At 40.4% G+C, this 21,050-nt stretch overlaps 1 protein-coding gene across 8 annotated transcripts in view; it reads right to left on the bottom strand.

Moving 5' to 3' along the window:
• Window positions 1–2,913: 2,913 nt before the first annotated feature.
• EBF1 (EBF transcription factor 1) overlaps window positions 2,914–21,050 on the bottom strand; it is a 334,154-nt gene continuing 316,017 nt past the window's right edge. For 4 of the 8 annotated variants that reach the window (XM_084637710.1, XM_084637711.1, XM_084637712.1 and 1 more), the window contains exons 12-16: window positions 18,489–18,554; window positions 17,683–17,860; window positions 16,195–16,374; window positions 11,221–11,415; window positions 2,915–5,983 (exon numbers count right to left, since the gene is read on the bottom strand). In XM_084637710.1, the coding sequence (XP_084493836.1) occupies window positions 5,952–5,983; window positions 11,221–11,415; window positions 16,195–16,374; window positions 17,683–17,860; window positions 18,489–18,554 (651 nt within the window). In that variant the 3' untranslated portion in view covers window positions 2,915–5,951. Of the gene's footprint in view, window positions 5,984–10,787; window positions 10,857–11,220; window positions 11,416–16,194; window positions 16,375–17,682; window positions 17,861–18,488; window positions 18,555–21,050 lie in introns of all 8 variants that reach the window. The other 4 variants (XM_084637706.1, XM_084637708.1, XM_084637709.1 and 1 more) reach the window with 2 other exon arrangements.

Below are 21,050 nucleotides of genomic sequence, written 5' to 3'. Positions count from 1 at the left end.
TGCCCTTGGGCTAGCAGCATAGGGTAAACCACGAGCATTTGCATCCTGGCTAAATTAGTATTGCCACAGGCGGGAGCAAACTCAGGTTCGTTGCCAAGCACGTTGCCCCAGGGCACTTTCAAGGGAAGCGTTTTAGAAAAGGCAGAGAGGTTAGTTCTAGGGCTAGAGGTTAGTTTCTAGTCTCTCTGTAGCAAACCCATCCCCAACCCCACTGCCTAGCTCAGTGGGGCTAGGGAATCCCATTCTGCAGCCTGCGTCCCCAGGCCAATGGGCCATGCTGGCTGGCCTCTCTCCATACCCCTAAATCCCCTACCCCATTGCACATCACAGAGAGAAACGCTTACAAGAGGAATAGAGAACTGGGCCAAGATGTGTAATGGGGCAATGCAAGGGTCAAGAGAGCAGCAGGCACAGCTGACTTGAGGGCCAATGATGAGGTGTAAGGAGATTTCATGGAATGGGACGCGAAGCAGCGTGAGGAGAGGCGGGCATAGGAGTGAGGATGTAGCAGGAATCTGGGGCTACAGCAGATGAGCAGAAGCACAGAAGTAGGGAAGGGGATCACAAGACTATGTGGGAAGCCTGTTGTGTGGGATGGCGACACCCCGTTTTACTGAGCTTTTAAAAAGCCAGGGGAAATTCCCATACAAAAAGCTTTGTGACATTAAAGTGCAACCACTGAAAAGCATGGAAATGACCCGTTTACACAACATTCCCATCCCCCCTCATCTCACACACCTGACCTCCCAAACACCAAAATACCCAACTGCCCTCACTCCATCCTCAGTTCCTAAACTCCCTTTCCAGGCCAACATCTACCCAACCACGGGGGGTGTGCACCCCCACACCCATGTTATCACAATCCTGTCCAAATGCACAGGCCAACCTGAGCTCTCACACACATTTTTTATTTAATACAAACACCACATTTTAGCTTTGTCCATTACGGATGGGTGTCCAGACAGCGTGTCATCTCCTAGCTGAGGCCATAGTTCTGGGTGTATCGCTGAGTTTGTCTGGAGAGCGTGGCGTCTTAGCCAGGCTTAATTAGAATTTGGGTCCCTGCAGCTTAGGTGGGCTCACACCACCTGTCTTCAGAATTGGCTGAAAATAACTGTCCGCTGAACACATTGGGGCCTGGCTTTCCACTGCTGGCAGAATGTACGCACTGTAACAAATCATTGGCCACAGGCATCCGGGGCTTGCTCTTCAGAGGTGCTGAGCAATCATCCAGCAGCGAGAGCTGCCAGGGCTCAGTGCCTTTAAAAAGCAGGCATGCAACACCACCGTGGCCAGCAAAACAGTAGATAGGCTATGAGCTAATGGTAACTGTCTAGCAGGTAGCCTAGGCAGAGCTAGTCATGAGTATGGCGAGATTTGGCTAATGCGTTCTACTATTATAGCAGAGCATCAGTTCTGCTGGAGTTAAACGTAAGAACGCCCTTCGCTTTCCAGGGCGGCTCTTCCAGACACTTCTGCTTGTAGGTCTTTACAACTTTCCCAGACTTCAATCGCTGGGGCTGGAACCCAGGGATTCTGTCCCTGGCTCTGCCGCGCTCTTCCTCGGTAATGGTGAGCAAGAGTCTAGCACCACAGATCTGCACAAGATGCCAAATTAAGGTTGCACAAGATCTTTTAATTCCAGCCTCTCCTAACTAGAGTGCTTGGCTCTGCAACTTGAATATTCTTTTAGTGGGGGGGAAAGAGGGGAGGTTAGTTTTGTATCTAGTTATACAGTACAACCTTTTTTCTTTTTGTACTGCAGTACGGTAACAGGTGCTAGGGAAGGTTGGATTCCAGCCCACGGAGAACAATGGTTCTGTTTTGTTTTGTGCACGAACATAAAAGAAGTGACATCCCTGGGAAAATATCCCCTTCCCACCTTTGCTCCGAGGGTGGGCATCAGCAGCTTTGTATCTGTTAAAAGAGCTCTCAAAAGGCTGTAATTCTTCCCTCCCATTTAAATCAGAGATCCACAGGGTTAGAAGGGACTGCAAGGGTCATTTAGTGTAACCCCCTGCCAAGATGCGGGATTTGTTGTGTCTAAAAGAAGAGTTTTGGGTGCCATTGCAGCAACATCTTCAACCCCTGGGCTACTGACCACTTATCCTCTTTCCTCTGCGTTGGTAGAGCAGAGGAGGAAGGGGAGGTGACACTCTTTGAAATGAAACACATCATGCCTATCTGGTAGGCGAAAGAGGCTTAATTTGAAGACTGGCAAAGTGGAATCTCCTTACAGAAGCCCGTAATTTCACTCTGGAAAGGAAGGGTGCGGCAGTGGACTGCAACTCAGGACACTTTAGTTCAGTTTTTGCCTGTGCCACAGATTTCCAGTGGGATGTTGGGCAAGTTACTTACGGTCTGATTCTGCACCACTGAAGTCGATGGGAATTATGCCATGGACTTCAGTGATCACAGGATCAAACCTTTAATCTCTCAGAGCCTCGGCTGTAATATGGGGATGATACTTCCTTTCTCCCACCCTCCATCAGCCTTATGCATTGAGCCAGCCAGCTCTTCAGAGCAAGGACTGATTCTAGCTATGTTATTGCACAATGATTGTGCATAGTCACTGTATAATAACAGCTAGAATGTGTCCTTTAGGTTTATTGTAACACTGTGATGTAAATGAGAACAACAAATGCTTCATTTTTAAGATAAACAAAAGTTCACTGAAATCAGTATAAGAGGAGTTTCAGTGTAGCACGAGAGGAGTCTCATGAGAAGTAGATTTCCATGTGCTATTCTGTCACTTTTTGCTGCTCTGAATTTTGAGAAGGGCAGTTTGGGAGCTTCCGGCTTCCACCTTATAGTTATCCTGGTCTGTTGAGCAGTAGAAGCAGATAAATAAAGTCACAACCAGGGGCTCTAGTCACAGACAGGAAGTAACTTTAATTAAATATTGTGAAAGTTGAAAAGTTTTTACAGCTTGAATTCTGCAAAAAAATTATAACAATCTCTACAGTAGTTAGTTTCTCTAACAATAAACTGTACAGTGTGTGTGTCTATTCAAAAAGATTTAGATAAGAAGGTGAAAGGTTAGTAGTTTCAGAGATGACTTCATTTTAGCTGCATCCTAGTACAACTGTGAGGAAATAGGCATACTTTTATGCAATCCAGTTATTGTGTAGCTTCACCTTTTGAAACTGAAATCTGAACATTTCCACTTAAAGCCATATTCCGTAAGGAGTAGCATCCTTTACTTAGTAAGAGACTGGGGTCTTTTTCAGGAAGATTTTGATAAATTTCCTTTCATCCGATCACTGTAAATAGCTGCAACAAAACATGCCGTTCATGAATCTTTGGACTTTGAAATAAAGGCCTACGAATGTACATGGTTAACATGGATGTCTAAATGGCTACAACTTAGAATGGAGTTCTACAAGACCAATCAAGGATGTCACTGGACAAAATATGGCTTTAAATTTGATTACATTGCCATGCTGTTGCTTATTATGTGAATTGGAATAATCGTTTCGAGTACAGAGAAGCAATACATTGATGTCTCACATTTTCCAGTTTTTTTTCTTTTATTTGCCCTTCCCCCCCGCCCCAAAAAGATCACACTGTGACTTTCTAGTGAAAACCATTGCAAAATTCATACAGGAAGCATGCACAGTTGCAGCATCGTTGGAAATGATTTCTTGCTCTACTAGAAAAAAGTTACATTGTCTTAAGGTAACAAAAACAGTTCTTTTGTGCTTTTCAATTCCTTTTTTTTTCTTAGAATGTTAGTGATGATTGACAGTTCTGGTGCACAGTACAATGTACAAGTGAAATGAATATGATTTGCATTGTTAAGGCATCCAATCTGCTGGTTTATATTTATGTGAAAGACAGAGAAATATACAAGCAGACTTAAGAAAGAAAGTATTTTCATTGAGTTCTATGAAGTTTCTCCCCATATTTAATGCACAAAAATGCGTCACTCCAAAGAGGAGAGATCCCATGCATATTAATAGAGTAAAACAGCATTGTTTTTTGTTAAGCCTCAAAAGCAAAGGATATTTTTTAAAATCTACATAACTAAATGCTACAAGAATAATATGCTACTTTTTGCCATATATTGGAAAAAACTTCTTAACTTACAAATAATACAAAAATAGACAATGGCTTTTAGGTGGAAATAAAAAAATGAAGCATGGTTTAAAACAATCTTAAAAAAACCCTATAAATGAAATGTTTTAAAATCACATTTAAACAGCTAATACAACGGTGAGTGACCAAACAAATCAGCACTTTTCACATAGCAAACGTACACAATAAAATAAACTGGGGATGGAGGGGGAAAGCAATGTACAAATTCCAAAGATAAATACATTATTTATATGGATATTTTACAAAATCCCCTTTAAAACAAACAAACAACCCCACCCCAACAAAACAAAAAAGCTTTTTTTCCCTTTAATTAATTTTGCAAGTCTGTGCAAGCGAAAGGTAGTGAGCTCTTTTTGCAAAATATGCAGTAACTTTTTGTGACATTGAAAAACTGTCTTAAGACATTAAAATGTATAAATAGAACAACAACTTTGGCAAAAAATCACAAAAAATCTACAGTATTTATAACTACATACAAAACACAACAGCAAAGAAAAAATATCAGATAATGCATCTTCAGAGCTTTGCTGCCTCTTTGATGACTAGTTTTAAGAACACTTCCCAGATAATGACAGCAAAATTCCTGTAAAACAGAACCTATGGTTTTGATTTGAAACCTTCCTCACAGCCCTTCCCCCTCCCACCCACCTGCAAATTCGAATTCATGTTTCCATTTACTATTCAAAACCAGTTACCTGTTGCTTAATATATTATGCTATAAACTGAGAGGGTCGGCTGATACAGCAACAATCCTAGCGGGAGGCTGACAAAAAACGTGTGTGCTTCTAGATCATTGAGAATGTAGAACTGCAGACGAGTCAATTCTGGTTCTGCCCCATAGAAACAAATAGATTAAAGTGAGGAGGAAAATTTATGATTACACCCAACATGTAATAATGGCTTGAGTCCGTGTCTTTAGACAGCGACACACAATCCAAAGGAGATTTGTATGCACAGCTCAGGTTATGCTAAACTCAAGGGAGGCCACTCATTTGGAAAGATTCTGATATAAGCTAAACAGAGAGCCATGCTAGTCTAATTATGCAGTTTTAGCATTATATCCAGAGGCACTGGGTTTCAGAGTTAAAGACGTCAGCTTACGGTATTCATGTCCTTAGCTACACTTTCACCAACTTTTCTCATCGCATTATTTACACAATTATTTAGTCTGATATTAAAAACAGAGGTTACAAATTCTCTCCCAGTTTTAAAAGAGCAGATTCTTAGTGAGTGGTATCTATTTAATTAGAGAATGAAAAACGTGTCGGATTAGCAAACCATCCCTGGATAAACAACACATATGAGCCGACTCTTAATTAAATGGCCATTATTCTTCTAAAAAAACCTAACTGGCACTTCTATTCTGTCCCTTACTGACTTATTTGTAAATGTTACCACTTCATTTCCCTTTACACAGCTTTAGAAAAGGGTCATAAATTAAAAACATGAAGTTTCATCTCTAGTGTCCCTTGCAGAACTGTATGATTTATAAAAGACAAATGGCTGTTGAGTTAAATCAAGCTTTAAAAAATAAAACAAACAAAAAACAAAAACCAAGAAAAAAAGTGGATTTTCTTTATCAACACAGAATAAATATATCTCCCATATACTTGGGATGGACAACTCAAATCAACACCTTGCAATTGCAGATTCTTTGTTAATTTCGGTATTTGCAAGGATGGTGATTTTTGTTTTGTTTAAAAATCTGCAGTTATTGTAAGATTCCTCTTTATTTTATTGTATTTTATTTTTTTAAAAAGGCCTGAGTAAAAAGTTCCACTCTGGGACTTGTATCAGATTTCTCTCTGAAGCAGAATTCAACCTCTTCAATAAAATTCTTCAAGGCAATCCTTTCACATGGGAGGAACAATCATGCCAGATATAGCTGTTAAAAGGAGAGGAGAGGGAGGGAAAAAAAGAAAAAGAAAAGTGACTTCTTTGCATCATAACTTCAATTCCAAAACCCTCACTACATTTACCAGTCAGATACTATCTATACTGGGAGCTGAATTCATACACAAGTGTCAAACAATAGAAGTAACAATATATGCATTAAATACAAAAGGTCTGATTCTGATCTCATTGACACTGGTGTAAATCAGGTCTAACTGTGGCATCAATGACATTTTTCTAGCCTAAATTTAGCATAATATCTGAGCTCAGACTCAAACCCTTTTCAGCTCTTAGATGCAGAATTTGGTTGCTGCTGGCAAAGCTGAGAAGGCCTAAACTGTGAGAACTTTCATAAATTCTGTTAATTTCTCAAGAAGAACAGAGATTTGTGCCCTGTATGGGCATACAGCTATCATCCCACATGCCAGCTGTGTATACAAAAGCCATAGTCTGCTGCCTTACGTACAGTAACACTGGATCCTTTTCTTAGCCAGCTTTCCCAGACAAGATCGTTTCAGTATTCAAACCCCTGAAGAGTGGATGGTCAAACCTATCACTCAGTGTTTCTGGGCTGGGCTGAGGATACATTTTGCTGTTTTGTGAGAGAGTTTAGGAGTAGGCCAGTATGAGCCAATACAGATCCAAGTAATACTGAGAATGATGATACAGGATTGCAACATCTGATCCACAGGCTGACTGGGATCTTTGCAAATTAGAACAGCAGTTAAGCCTTTGGGAAATCAAAGCTTTAGACCCTATCACTTAACTAATGGGAGCCAGCTGAGAAGATGGATTTCCTCCAATAGGCTATTTTATTCGGTTGTTGCAGCTCTGCAGAACTGATAGGTTGGCAACCACTAGCTGACCCAGGGTGGACATGGTGCCCACCTATGCTCCTTTCCCTGATTCTCTCAGACTGTGGCACACACGGATTCATTTAACATTTTACCTATTTAAAAACTTGTTGGATATTGACATTACCAGGAGTTGTGCATGCATAGCCAGTGGCCCTGAGAGCAACTTAAACCCCCTACAGAAGAAAGTTCCAAGTTAAAGCTGCAATCAATCCTTAACCCGGGGGTTTTTTTTGTGGGGCCTCAGCATCATGGCATCTTATGGGCTCACCAAATCTTTAGGTGCCTCTTCACTACTGGGATGAATTAAGAGTAGAGTTTTAGTCTTAATTTAGATTTTCGTCTTTTTTCTTTGTGTAAGGTGATTTTACTGCATTATATATAGAATCATAGTCTCTTTTAAATTATTTTACAGAAAAACATAGACTTCCTCACAGTTTCACCTCCACCTTTGTCTCTTTTTGTTTACCAGGAACCACACTCCATCTACAACCTGTACAGAACAAGGGCACATCTAGTGGCTGAATGGTATACTGCAAGCATGCAGTGTGGTAGCCATGTTGGTCCCAGGATATTGGAGAGTCAAGGTGGGTGAGGTGATATCTTTTATTGGACCAACTTCTGTTGGTGAGAGAGACACGCTTTTGATCTTACTAAAAGTAAACATCATTACAAGCGGCAGTCACATAGGTTCTTCATGAATGTTATAACAGGATTGCATCTTTGAAAAGGTAGTTGTATGATTATTTGCAAGAGGATATAAAATGCATACTAGACATCAGGGTGGCTGCACTTCTTGGGTGCATGATTTAAACACCAGAGTTGCCATCTCAGACATCTGGGCAAATGATTTCTTAGGGAAGAATTCGGTCCTGTGACTGGTTCTAATTCATTGTACTTTAATTACAGCTGTATGCACTTGATAAGAACCAAGCCAAAGTGAAAGACTTGCAGATTTGGGGTGGGGAGGGAGCAGGGAAATGTTTTCTCCACGAACACCACCATATGTGCAAGAATTACAAGAATAATCAGTGCAGGGAAAACAGTTCAAGTCAACTGCACTGATGAAATGAAATAAAATGAGAGAAGGGGAGAACGCAAAACACATCCACGGATGCTGTATGACATTCTAAGAGATGACATGTTCCAATTGTCCAGCTGCATTTCTGTTCTTTGAGTGTCTCAGCCAGCAATGTTTTGCAAAGGACAATTGCACTAGGAATTCTGGTAAGGGGCTGGGTTATATCTGGGGCAGCTTTAAAGGACTTAATTTTTAGGGTTTCCCAAACTAGCTGCTGTAGTTTCACCCAAAGTTCATAAAACCAGGGACGATGCTAAAGAAATAACACCAAGTTCGCTCTGCAGTTTGATCTCAGAGAGAGGCGAAGGGTGAGAGCAGCCTCATTGGAAGCCACTACTCCTCTTCCTATGCAGGTGGGGGGAAGTTGAGGGGAAAGGAGGGAGTGGGTGGTGTCTTGATTCTGTCTCCCTCTCTCCTCCTTTTGTCCCCCCGCCCCACTCTGGTCTTCTCCTGGGGCAGTACTACTATGTGCAGCCCCCTAGGGGGGACTTGTGGGAACTCCACAACTGAGCCTTATGCAAATAATCACAACTTCTCACTCTAGGACTGTTACATTTCCTGATAGATAGATGCAAGAGATGCACCTGGTGCGAGTGAAAGTGAAATGATAGAAAAGTACATCATGTAAGTAGGTTTTCAAGGCATCACTATTATTCTTATTGAGGAGCTCTGATATTCTGAATTAAATTACAAGTCAAATGGAGAAAACGACATCTTTTTTGCCTAAAAGCCTTGGCATTTCCATTCTGCCAGGTCCTCATTTAGATCGTGCTACTTTTGTTCCTTAAGTGCTACGTCAACAGGGCCATGTAAATTCTTTCAACTGCAGCATGCCATCGATTCTGAAAAAAGGAGAGATCAGAGGGAAATGCTGTAGGAATGAGATCAGACCTCCTCTAAAAGGAGAGAGAGGAACAGCTCCTACCCATGGGCATTATTTCTGCCCATCCCATGCTCATTGTATCTGCTGTTAGCAAATTACAGAAATAATGTATTTTGAGTTTTACAAAATTGCTCAGCAAAGAGAACAGCAGATCAGCATGGCTGCTGTTCTAGTGACTTCTGCTACATAAGCAAAGCTTGATTGCTTTCTGGTGTACCCAGAAGCCCAAGAGAGATAAGTCAGTCTCCTTATACATAGTTGTTTATTTAAGCAATAAGACACAACAGGCACTGCATTTCTGAGCAATTATTGCATGCCTCGGGTGGTGTCATAAGGCATGGGGCTAAAGGCCATGTGTCTTTAACTCACCAAGAAGTTCAGTGGTGCCCTAGAAATGAACTGTTTCTCTTGGTGTCTTATTCTTATTATGAAACTGAATTGCTAAATACAAATTAGGGAAAATACTTAGATCGGTGTGTTTTCTGGACGTGACATAACAAGGTGGCAATCAGCAATCCCCAACTGCGACCAGTGCTCTAAGCTCATTCCATAATTGCTTTTCATAATACAGTAGGTGAAATCTGGAATTCTGTGTGTGATGAAGTGAAAAACAATGATTTTAAAAAACCTCCTGCTGCTCGTTCTCTTTCCTCACTCCAAAGCAAGGGGGCGGGGGAGGGACAGAAGAAACACAAACACTCTCAAAAGCCCATGTGAGCCAACTATCGGTTTCCAATTTTTATTCACAAGGCTAAATAGTTCTAGTTGATGCCGTTGCAAATAAATGCTGTTCAAATCTGCAGCACGCAGGCAGTGACAGATTTTTAAAACCAGCACATTTTCTGTGAGCCAAGGTTTAGCTGTCGATTAAAAACCTGGTTGTGTTTTGTTTCTAATGTGTTAAATGAGGGGTTTGACTGACACCTCAAAAAAGCTACTAATTCATATGTTCTAGTCTTGTAACTACTTATTTCAGCATAAGGATTTATACCCCCAATTTACCAGTCAAAAGTACACTGAATGCAATGCTTATCTTTAGCCGTGATAGATGCCAGTTTTTATGAATGAATTCTTTCCACTCTACATGCATATAGATTTTATTTTGTGAATGATGCCATCTCAACTCTGATTGCGAGGCAAGCTTCTCTCTCCGTTGGAATGACAGAAGCTGTGGCATGACACACAGATTCTTTAGGACATGATACACATTTTGAACAGATCATTCCGAAACAAGCCCTACGTGAAATGGGTTTAGTGATTAAAGGGTTTATTCTCCACTCAATACGCTTTATCGGAGTTGCACAGGCACATGGAAAGGAAAATGCCCAAACCTGAGGTCTAAAGTACAGCATGCATCACAAAACCTTTCCACCTCTAGCGTAGTCTGAGACAGTTGGCTGCATCTGCTTATGAAAACCCCTCAATCTAAGTGAGCATGAAAACGTACACATCTCAGCATGCTAAAGTGGCGTACAGTCATTATAAGGGAGGGTTAGGCACCACATTGTTTGCCGCACCAAACAATGAAATGGGCAGTTCTGTTTCCTGCAGCATCCCCAGTGCTGACTGTATTTTAATCTCCCATTCCCTCAGTCTGCATGAACACATGATTACGTACTTATGTAACCATATTAGTATATTTTTGAATTAGAGAACTAGAGACATAGAAAATAAGAAGCTCCTGTATTACCAACGGCCTAAGAGGCTTTCAAAGGGACACTGCATCATTTAGGAGATTCATTGGCTTACAAGAAGTCCATTAATCACGAGGAGCTGTTTGCCCCATTATGCAGTAAATTGGGAAATGCTGCTTTTAGTTAGGAATGTGCCTTGTATTTATTAAAGGCAAACATATGCACCAAGCTTTGCAGCTGTCTATGTACCATGAAGCCCTACAGCTCTTGCGGAGTCAGAAGGATTTCTGCATAAGAGTACGATGACAAAGGAAAAAAAAGGAAGGGAAGATTGAGTGACGTACTTCAGGAGAAGGCCAGCCCCTGGAGAGACCCTGCAGTGGAGTACTTGCTAGAGTCCACAAAAGACTGGTCTGATAATGGACGACAACAGGGAATAAGAGAGGAAAGAAAGAAAAAGGATGGTATTAGTAAGCGGAAATAATTCTCGTTTTTATCAAAACACTAGATCTGTGCTTTTAAAGCCACAGCATCTAAATTCAGTAGGATGAGTAGAGTTAAAGAAAGGGCATGTTCCCAGTCACCTGCTAGGCACAGGGGGATGGGGATAGATTCCAGTTACTCTTTACAGGAGTAAACTATAGGCCAGAGACCACAACAGTCCCATCAAGGTCCATCCCCTCTGCCAACGCCTAATTAAACGCTGTGCGTAATGCAGTGCTGCAAGCTCGCGGTTTCAAGAGGAGCGATCTTCCTCCCCAGGCTGATCTCACCTACCTTGCAGGCTATTGCCGTTGGTGCTGGTACAGGTGGGAGGTGGGGAAGTCTGCGGTCTCACGACAGGGGCAAACGCACTCTTCTGCTTCACCGCTGAGACCATGTTGGCTGGTGAGAAGGAGAAAATCCCGGAGGAACTGCTACAGTTTGATGGGAGACTAGTGGAGGAGGCCATTGTTGGACTTGATGGCACGACTAGAAGAAAAAAACCCCAAACCAAGCATTTCTTACACTGTGAATTCATGAGCAGACACTGGGAAGAAAAGATTCCTGATTCCAGGATGCACAAGTCCTGATTTCAAAAGGCCCTGAGACCATCCACATCTCCCCTTGACTCCAGTTAGAGTCCCGCGTGCTCAGCACTTCTGAAAATCTGGCACACAGTGTATGGCCATCACCACTGAAAATCTCACAGGCCTGACTGCCTAATACTTCATCATGAATCCTAATAGGCAGCAGTTTAAAATAAACCAAAGGAAGCATTTCTTCACATGACGCACAGTCAACCTGTGGAACATTTTGCCAGAGGATGTTGTGAAGGCCAAGACTATAACGGGATTCAAAAAGAACTAGATAAATTAATGGAGGATAGGTCCATCAATGGCCATTAGCTAGGATGGGCAGGGATGGTGTCCCTAGCCTCTATTTGGCAGAAGCTGGGAATGGACAACGGGGATGGATCACTTGATGATTATGAATGAATGTTCTGTTCACTCCCTCTGGGGCACCTGGCATTGGTCGGGAGACAGGATTCTGGGCTAGATGGACCTTTGATCTGTCCCAGTGTGGCCACTCTTATGTTCTTAATCATTGTTCTTGTCGGTGTGATAGACTCCCCCTTTTCATCCAGCACATTACTTTATTATTATTTTTAAGCTACTTTAGCTGTGATTAGGACAAACCTGTAGGACTTACTTAATGTGACAGATCATGCCAGTTCAATCACGGAAGGGACAGTACAGTATTTTAAATGGAAACTTGGATCTAGGGTCATATTTGGAAAGTCCAAGCCTTTCAACTGGACTGGGATACCAGCATTTCAGGGAGCCCATCTTTACAGCTAAAGGGGTCTGGAAAGATCTGCAGTGTTTCATAGAAGCCTGCAGAAGATCAGAGCTTCTGGCGCCCAACCAACCTATTTGACAAGATTCAGCTGAAGAGCACCAGTGGCTCGGATTTTTCTTTTATTCCCATTGCATGGGTTGGGGCTGAAAAAGCGCTATTAAGAGGGTGGAGAGTTAAATGAGTCTCCTGATTTGTGATTTGTTCTCTGGGTCAGGAGGGCTAATGGCAGAAGTGACTTTCAGAAGATTCTAAAAGTTAATCGAGCTGTATGCAGCACGTTAAACCGCAAGATGGCTGCTGCAGTAGCTTCATCTATTTACATTTACTCTTTTTGATTCTTGGAACTAGAACATAAAAACGTAAGAGCTTCCATATTGGGTCAGACCCATGGTCCATCTGACCTCGTATCCTGCCTCCAACAGCAGCCTCTACCAAAGCTTCAGGGTAGTTTACAAAATAGGGCAATTATGGAGTGATCCACCCCATCTTCTACTCCTGGTTTCTGACAGTCAGAGGTTTAGGGTTGTCCCAAGCATGGGGTTCCGTCCCTGACCATCTTGGCTAACAGCCATTGATGGACCTGTCCTCCATGAACTTCTCCAGTTCTTTTTTGAATCCATGTATGCTTCTGGCCACCACAACATCCCAAGGCAATGATTGCCCCAGGTTAGTTGTGTGAACAAGCACGTTGTATTAAACCTGCTGTCTATTAATTTCTATTGGGTGACCCTGGGGTTTTCTGGGAAAGGGTAAATAGCACTTCTCTATTTACTTTTTCCACATGACTCATGATTTTTATGAACCTCTATCATATCCCCCCTCAGCGTCTCTTTTCTGAGCTGATTGGCCCTAATCTTTTTAGTCTCTTGTAAGGAAGCAGTTCCATACCCTTGATCATCTTTGTTGTCTGTCTGAGAACCTTTCCCAGTCCCACTCTATCCTAGGTAAGATGTGGTAGTAATTGCACAATGCAATTTTCTAATTGTGGGCATCACCCCTGTAAATCCTGCTTCCCAAGGGTACCTTCTTTGCCATCCCGATAGGTGAATTCCACCTAGCCTATCTCAAGATGACCTGTGATTACTGTGATGATGCATTCTCATTTATAAAGGCCGAAATCAGACTGTTCTCTAGCTTCAAAGTGTCAATCAGCTTTGGGAAGCCTTCTTCTTCTCAGGACCCCACTGGACTCCTCCGAGGGCCATCATCAGAGTACACAGCATCACAAACATAATTCGTATTTCTCATCTGGCCAATGGGTGGGTGGGTTAGGGTGGTACGGTGGGAGGATGGGATGGCTTTAAGGGGAAGGGTTGGATTAACAAATCATATGTTGGGTGATATTTAGGATACTGAAAACAGGGACTTGTTTTTATGACAGCCAGGTCAAGAAAACCTCCTGGCGGATCTGTGACCACACTCTGGATATCGAGAATGCTACATTTTCATTCAGAGCCATGGGCCAAATGCTCAGCTGGTGTAAATCAGTGTAGCGCGATTGTCTTCCAGTGAGCTACTCTGATTTATATCAGCTCAACATCTTGCCCCACTTACGGTAGTAAATAGACATCTTCAGATTTTATAAACAGGTTCAGAATATTTTTAAATGACGGCAACATTTTCACGTGTGTCTGATTTTTAAACTCCCCCCCCTTTACATTGCAAAGTTGACACAAAGGAGGTTTGATTTTTAAATGGCTGAGTACTTGAAATCCTGTTGGTTTACTGTACAATGCAGTTAATGTCTTTGGGTCATGGATTTATCATGTAGGGAATTTGTTTTCATAAAAATACGTCCAAACAATTCCAGTTAATACAGTATTATTGGACTCCAGCCTTGAACCAAAACAGAAAGGGACCTGTTTATTCTTATTGTTCCTCTGGTTTAGAAACTATTTATGAACATGAGTGGATTATGAATAATTAAATATTATAGGAAAAAAATTCAAATCAGCTGGGCTTTGGATTATTATTTTATTTGCATTTATGCAGATAAAAATCATCCCATCTGAGTCCGTATATGAGAATCGGATATCATATTTGTGAAACACTGAGGAAATCAATTAATGGAAATTAGATGTTCAAAGTTTTACAGTCTGACAGATATAATATAGTCTGAAGTCACTTGGTGTCTGCAAGCACTTGTTAAGGAAGAACAATCAAAGCACCTAAATTGAATTGCTACTATGCAGCAATTAGTTTATTGATTTAATTAAGAATGGCACCTTTTAATTTTCAGGTCATGATTGAAACATTTTCTGATTGAATGGATTAGATATTAACAGAATGACAGATCTACCACAAAAACCTCCAAAAATAAAAACAGAATAAAGCAAACATTCAGGACTGAGATGTGAAGTGTTACTCCAAAGATGGCTTCATTCATAAATATGAAATAGTAAATTGCATGAGTATTTTTAATGGATTACAGGCATCTGTTTCCAAAAAAAATATGCCTCTTTAATCATGTTGCATTATGAATTTAGCTCACGAAAGCTTATGCTTAAATAAATTGGTTAGTCTCTAAGGTGCCACAAGTCCTCCTTTTCTTTTTGCGAATACAGACTAACACAGCTGTTACTCTGAAACCTATGAATTTAGAATATACAGGTTCTGTTATAGGAAATTTAGGTTAACAAGAAAGAAAATTGATAACATTAAAGATTCCATTGTTATCAGAGTACAAGCGTGATACTGATTGGGGATTCCCCGGTTACAAAGTGCTAGGTTTGTAGGTGAACATTTTTTTCGAAATATTGCGGAGCTAAGCAGCCGAGGTCATTATTTTTAAACTGAATTGCTATTAGTTCCTTTTCAAATCTGCACTCACTGCATGCATTTAACTGTCATTCTGAATATCAGACAACTTTAAAATTATACGTGTTGATATATTTAGCATCCCACATGTACAGAACATGTTAGGGTCTGACCCTGCAAAAAAATCACTTGCACGACTAGTCCTTACAGACCTGTTCTGTCACTGAGTTTGCATTGATGCCAGTGGAGCTACTCACAGAGTAAGCTACTACACAAGTAAGCTCCCATTAGTTTCTACTACTCATGTGCATAAGGTTTTTCAGGATCAGGCTTGTAGGCCCTGATCCTGTAAACTCTTATGCACATGAGTAGTTACATTTATGAAATTGCTTACACTTGCCAACATGCTGAACCTTACACACTTGAGTAGTTCTTTTAAAGTCAATGGGCATAAAGTCAATCCTGTGCATAAGCATTTGCACGGTTGGAATCTCAGACTGTAAGCTCTTTAGAGCATGGAACAGACGCTTTTACGTGTTTTGTATCTTTGTGGCACTCTATAAACACTTAATAAAAATAAGCTGAATTCTGAGACTCTTGCTCAAGTTTTACTCCGTCCCGAGTGAAGTCAATATAATACTGAGCAACGACAAAACCATCGAATTACGGCCTCAAGATGTGACCCAATGACAATTAATAATTGCTAAGAGGGGTGTTGGCATATTATTTATAAGATAAATACGAACCCTTGCCAAAGTTACAGGACCTCTCTTTTCTGACTTTGATACCTTACTGTTGGAACAAATTAGGTTTCATTTAGCAAAGAGCCTCAAACTCCTTTCCCCACAAATAACAATCTCAGTATTGATGCTACAAGTTTTGACAAAATCCAGCAGACATGAAGTCATTTACGTGATCTCCATTTTCTAGAATTAGCAGCGTTTAAGGGAGTGTGTTCTTATTTACAGGATGCAAAAAAAGTTTTGAAGAGAGAGATTATTCTTTTTCAATCCCGCACATTCTCCCAAATAATAATAATAAAGCAGAGCAGTGCACTGATAGCAACACTAAAAAGTGCTTCAAAACGCCAGTGAGTCGCCATTTCATTCTAATGAAAAACTGCAAACTGCAGAAGTGTCATATAATACTCACTGGCATAGGGAGAATTGGCAGCAGATCCATTGAGGAAGGTTGGAGAACCACCTAAATTTGACATTCCAGCATTCCCATAGCCGTTCATGCTTGTTGTGACGGAGTTGTAGTTTGTCTGCTGAGGGGTGGTGCTTGGCACATACCCATGAGGTGACACACTGCTTGAGTTGCGAGTAAAACCTTTTTTTGGAGAGGGGAAAAAGTTAAAGAGAAGTATTTCTAAACATCGCCCCCCCCCCCCCAAATCTGCTGAACTAAGACAAATGATGCAAACTACAGTAAAATACATGAGGCTTATTCTTCAGCGGTTGTTGGTAGGAGATCAGAGATAGACTTGGTGTATACATTTGGCCACAATTTTCAAAAGTGAGCAGCAATTTTGGGTGCCCAATTTGACACAAGTTAAAAGGACTCATTTTCTGAATGTTCTGGGTGCTGCCCTCCAAAAACTCAAACCCCTTTGAAGTGTCTCAAGTTGGGCATTCAGAAATTAAGACAACCAAAATCACTAACCACTTTTAAATGTAGGGGGTAAGACCTAGATAAATGAATTCTCTGAAGTTCTAAGATACCTGAATTCATGGTAGAGATGTAAACTAGCTGAAAAATTTAAATCCAGACCCAATTCCGAATTTCCCACAGAATTGTGGGCAACAGGGTTGGGGAAATCATGTCTGGATGTAGGATTAGTTTTTAGACCCTACTATACTGAACATACAAAATACATTTCCACTTCTGAGAGATAAAACCCAAATGTTGCTCCCTGTCCCATGGTGCCTTGGCAGAATGCATGTTACATTCTAAAGTTATACAGCTATATTCATGTAATGAAAATTGGTCTTTCAACCTTCCAGGAGAACACTCCTTTTTACTGGCTTTACCACCAAAATAGATTTCAAACTTCATATTGGGACAGCTGGTCAAAAAGTGGGAGAGGGAACTGTGAAAGTATTTGCACAAATACTTTTTTGAATTTGACAAAATGTGAGAACGTTTTTAAATTCAAAAACTATTATCTTCGCTCTATAGCCAATTGAAAGCGGGGGCGGGGGGACAGAGAAATATCAAGAAAATGTCTTTGAAAATCTTGCCTGGGTTTTTTTTAGTTTCAAAATTTGATCAAAATTTTAAAAATAGTTCCCAAAGTGGGTTTCTTACTTAATGCAAATATTAATGGGATACTCTTTCGTTGTAAGGAAACGTTTTAAGGCCCCAATTCAGGAAAGCCATCCCTTGTCAGGAAAGCATTGCTTAACTGCTTTCTGGAATTGGGGGCAAAGTCATTAAGCAATCTATTATCCCTTGACAAAATCATGCATGATTCAAGAATCACGCATGGAATACGCAAGAGGATCATTCACTAGGCATGCTCCTTGCATGTTATTAAACTTTGAATAACCAGTTCTTGATTGACCTACATCCTTAGCGCCTGATGCTCTGACATTTGTCGGCATAGAAGAAAAAGAAGAAGCTATTTCTTTCTCTGACCCTGATTGGTGGCCTGTGAGGCTTCCGAGACGTTAACTGCTAGCTGACCACTAAAGGAATTCACTCCCATCATTCCTGCATGGACTGACGTGTTAGCAAGTGCTGGGAGCTGGTTGTGATTGCGGGGAACACTGTAGAGTGCTTCTGCAATATCCGCTGCTCTTTTCAGAATTATCTCCTGGAGCGGGGAAAGGAACAAACAAAAAGGATTGTCAAATTATCTTCCAACAAATGCAAGGAGATGTGTTATGTTAAATGTACTAGATAATGGATGGCTCAAAGGCTCAGATTGGGTGGTTTGTTTCTAAATCAGTGGACTGATTCCACCCAGATAGTTAACGACAGTACATTGTTAATGTCTGATGATAAATACTGACCTCTCTGGGAAAGGAGTTGGAAGTCTCAGTCAGGTCCACTTCCCAGTGGACAAAAACAATGGCACCCTGATGGTTATAGAGGCCAAAGTCTGACTGGGGATGGAGCCTAAACTACTCACTCATTTCTCAGGGGTAAGGCACTTGCAGATCACAGTGGCAGGGCAAGAATCTCACAATGTTGCTGCCCAAATTATACGTTTTCTGGCAACTAGGATAAAACTCGTCATGGCTGAGAAGCCAGCTGCTTACATGAGCAATAAATTCACACACTTCACTCCCCAGCCCAAAACACCCGACCAGCCAAAATGTTATGTTTTCTCATACATTTGTCCTCCTTTCACGCTGTAACAACATGCTTATACCCTTACCCATCGCTCCCGGACTAAAGCTCATTCGGGTTTTAGAGCTGCTCCAGTAGAATACATTTACCTGGTTATTATGTGGCATACCATAGAGTGCTTCCACTAAATCAGCAGCCCTCTTCAGTATCACTTCCTGTCAACAGAAAAACAGATGTGCTCCTTGGAATTCAACAAACACGAAGTAGGAAAAACAGCTAGTTAGAATCTTTTTATATTGTTGTATCGGTTGCGTTATTTTTTCCAGCCAGATAGTCTTTACAAGCAACAACTCTCAGCACGCATCAAATAATGTTAAATCACTAGTTCATCCTATTCACACACGTGTTTAATCAAGTCAAAAGGGTGAGAGTCATTGATGCTGCAAAATAGAATACATCACTCAATTGTCTCTGCCATCTGTACTATAAACCACTCATAGGTTTATTGCAGAATACAATCCTGAGGTCATTTACTAGATTACTGCAATCAATGTCATTCAGAGCATGTTATGCATCCCTTAGATGTGTTTATTTCGTTCTTAATTGTGTATCACAGGAATTGTGACCTTATCAGACAGGCCACAGTCCAAGGATATCCAATCAGTCCTGTACTACTGATAATGTAACATTCGACTTCTACGGTTTGCATCATTGTGTTATGGGCCACAGTCATGATCATGTATGTGCAAGGGTTGCACAACAATAATATTATGGAGAGACAGAGCAGGATTGAGAAGGGACTGCTGGCAAAATTCCATACATGGAAGCGTAATTTAAAACAATCCGGGATCTGGTTCTGAATTTGGGGTATAACTCTACCTTTAATTTCCTTGTTTGTCACTTTCTCCATCTGCTCCTCTGTTTATCGCTGTTGTGGTTCTCTATGATCATATGTATTAGGAAGAACTCTTCTTTCCTCCTCTCTCAAACTCTGTTGCTTCCTTTAGTATTTTCTAAAGGAAATATTTTCTGACATCTGGGTAATACCATGTCTCCTTTGTTTATATTTTTAAGCATGCAAGAAGTCAAGCTAACAATCCCAAAAGAAAATTTTGCAAAATTTAGACCAAAAGCAATCTTCCTCTATATCATGTCAAAATATCCAGCAGATCTCTATTGGTCTGAAAAAAAAACTACCCGTACTCACTTTCCTAAATAAAAATGATGTTTCTTCTTTTCCCCATAGCTGAGAGTTTATCTAATATAGAAACATGAAGCTGCATCCAAATATATATTTCTGCAGGAGGTTTACAAATATAGACGCAGCGCCAAATCTTAGGGTTTTTTTAATACTTTTGTGTAAAGTTAAAAAAGTTTAACTTAAAATATTTTACACAATAGCTATATTTTATACCAAAAAGGAGCAGTAATGTAGCATATATTGTACACTCTGATCAGAAAATAGAGATATAATTGCATTCATTTTGCTGTCACCATAACCTCTTCAGAAATCCTCGAACAACTCTTCAAATGACAAGCTTTTAGATGCATATTAGCATTTTTTTCAATTTTAAATTCTCTATAATATAAGATAAAACAGTTGTCATACTGCAGTAACTACTTATGACATATATAATGTCCTAAATTCAAAAATGAGATGTAGGTTTTTTGAACTCCTGGTAAACATTTAGGCTTGCCTTAAGTTGCTATACATCCCCTTTCCAAAGCACACATTTCAATTATTTTTCACACATGAAGCGAAGTGCATTATATAATTGATGGATTTTTGAATCAAGACATTTGAAACAGTTTTCGAACAGTTAGGCAGCTAAAGCCTTTGTCCTGTTTTATTGTTTGGCCATGGGAATTAATAATTGAATAGTATGCAGAGAGAGTGCATGCTGTACCCATGCAGAATCAATCCATGTTGTTTTAACAGAGCCACTAAAAAATTGACCACCCTTATCTGCCTTGCATTAAAGATTTAAACTAAAGATCTTCTTGTCAAATTTTGTCTTTTCCAGCCCTAATTCAAAGTCAGGAAGCAATACAGAGTCTGCAAACTGTTTGGGTAATGCTTTTAGCCTAATATGCCAAATTATTAAAAATTAGTCAATCTCTCCCCAACCCATCTTGGTCATCTATGTAATGCTGAGCTAAAAATCCTTTGGACTGAGTCTGAGCAGAGATTGGAAGAAGAAGAAGAAGAAAAAAAAAGGCCAGTGCAAAGCTCAAAACATGAGATCTTACTGCTGCATCACGTAATGTCAAACGTGTTCCCACTATTAAGGAATTGGAAGTTATTTGATCCCATATCATATTGCATGTAAATAAAATTAATTTTCATCATGACTTATTTAAGTACATTTGACAAGTGGCACTGAACATTTCCAGCTCGTCCCAGGTTATTTTTATAGCATTTCCAGAGTCTGTAAATGTGAGCTTCATGCTTTTTTAAACAACATTTTCCGACAATAAAAGGCTTTCCTTGTATCTGACATTTTCAGATTACGCAAGGCGGATGTTACACAAAAGCTCCTTTGTCAGGTAGTGGTATCTTCTACTCCAGAGCTGACCATAGCTCTTATACAGACAAACTCGTCTTCAAAACATGCACAGTAAAATGCTACTATATACATATTTTAAAAATATTAGCTTGTTTTTGTTTTATGCCATTGAAAACTTTTTCAGATCTGCTTAAATTACCAATG

The sequence above is a fragment of the Lepidochelys olivacea genome, assembly GCF_965140295.1.
Source record: "Lepidochelys olivacea isolate rLepOli2 genome assembly, chromosome: 8".
Lineage (NCBI taxonomy): Eukaryota > Metazoa > Chordata > Testudines > Cheloniidae > Lepidochelys > Lepidochelys olivacea.
The sequence above is the reverse complement of the archived record's forward strand: the minus strand, read 5'-3'. Positions and strand labels throughout refer to the sequence as shown.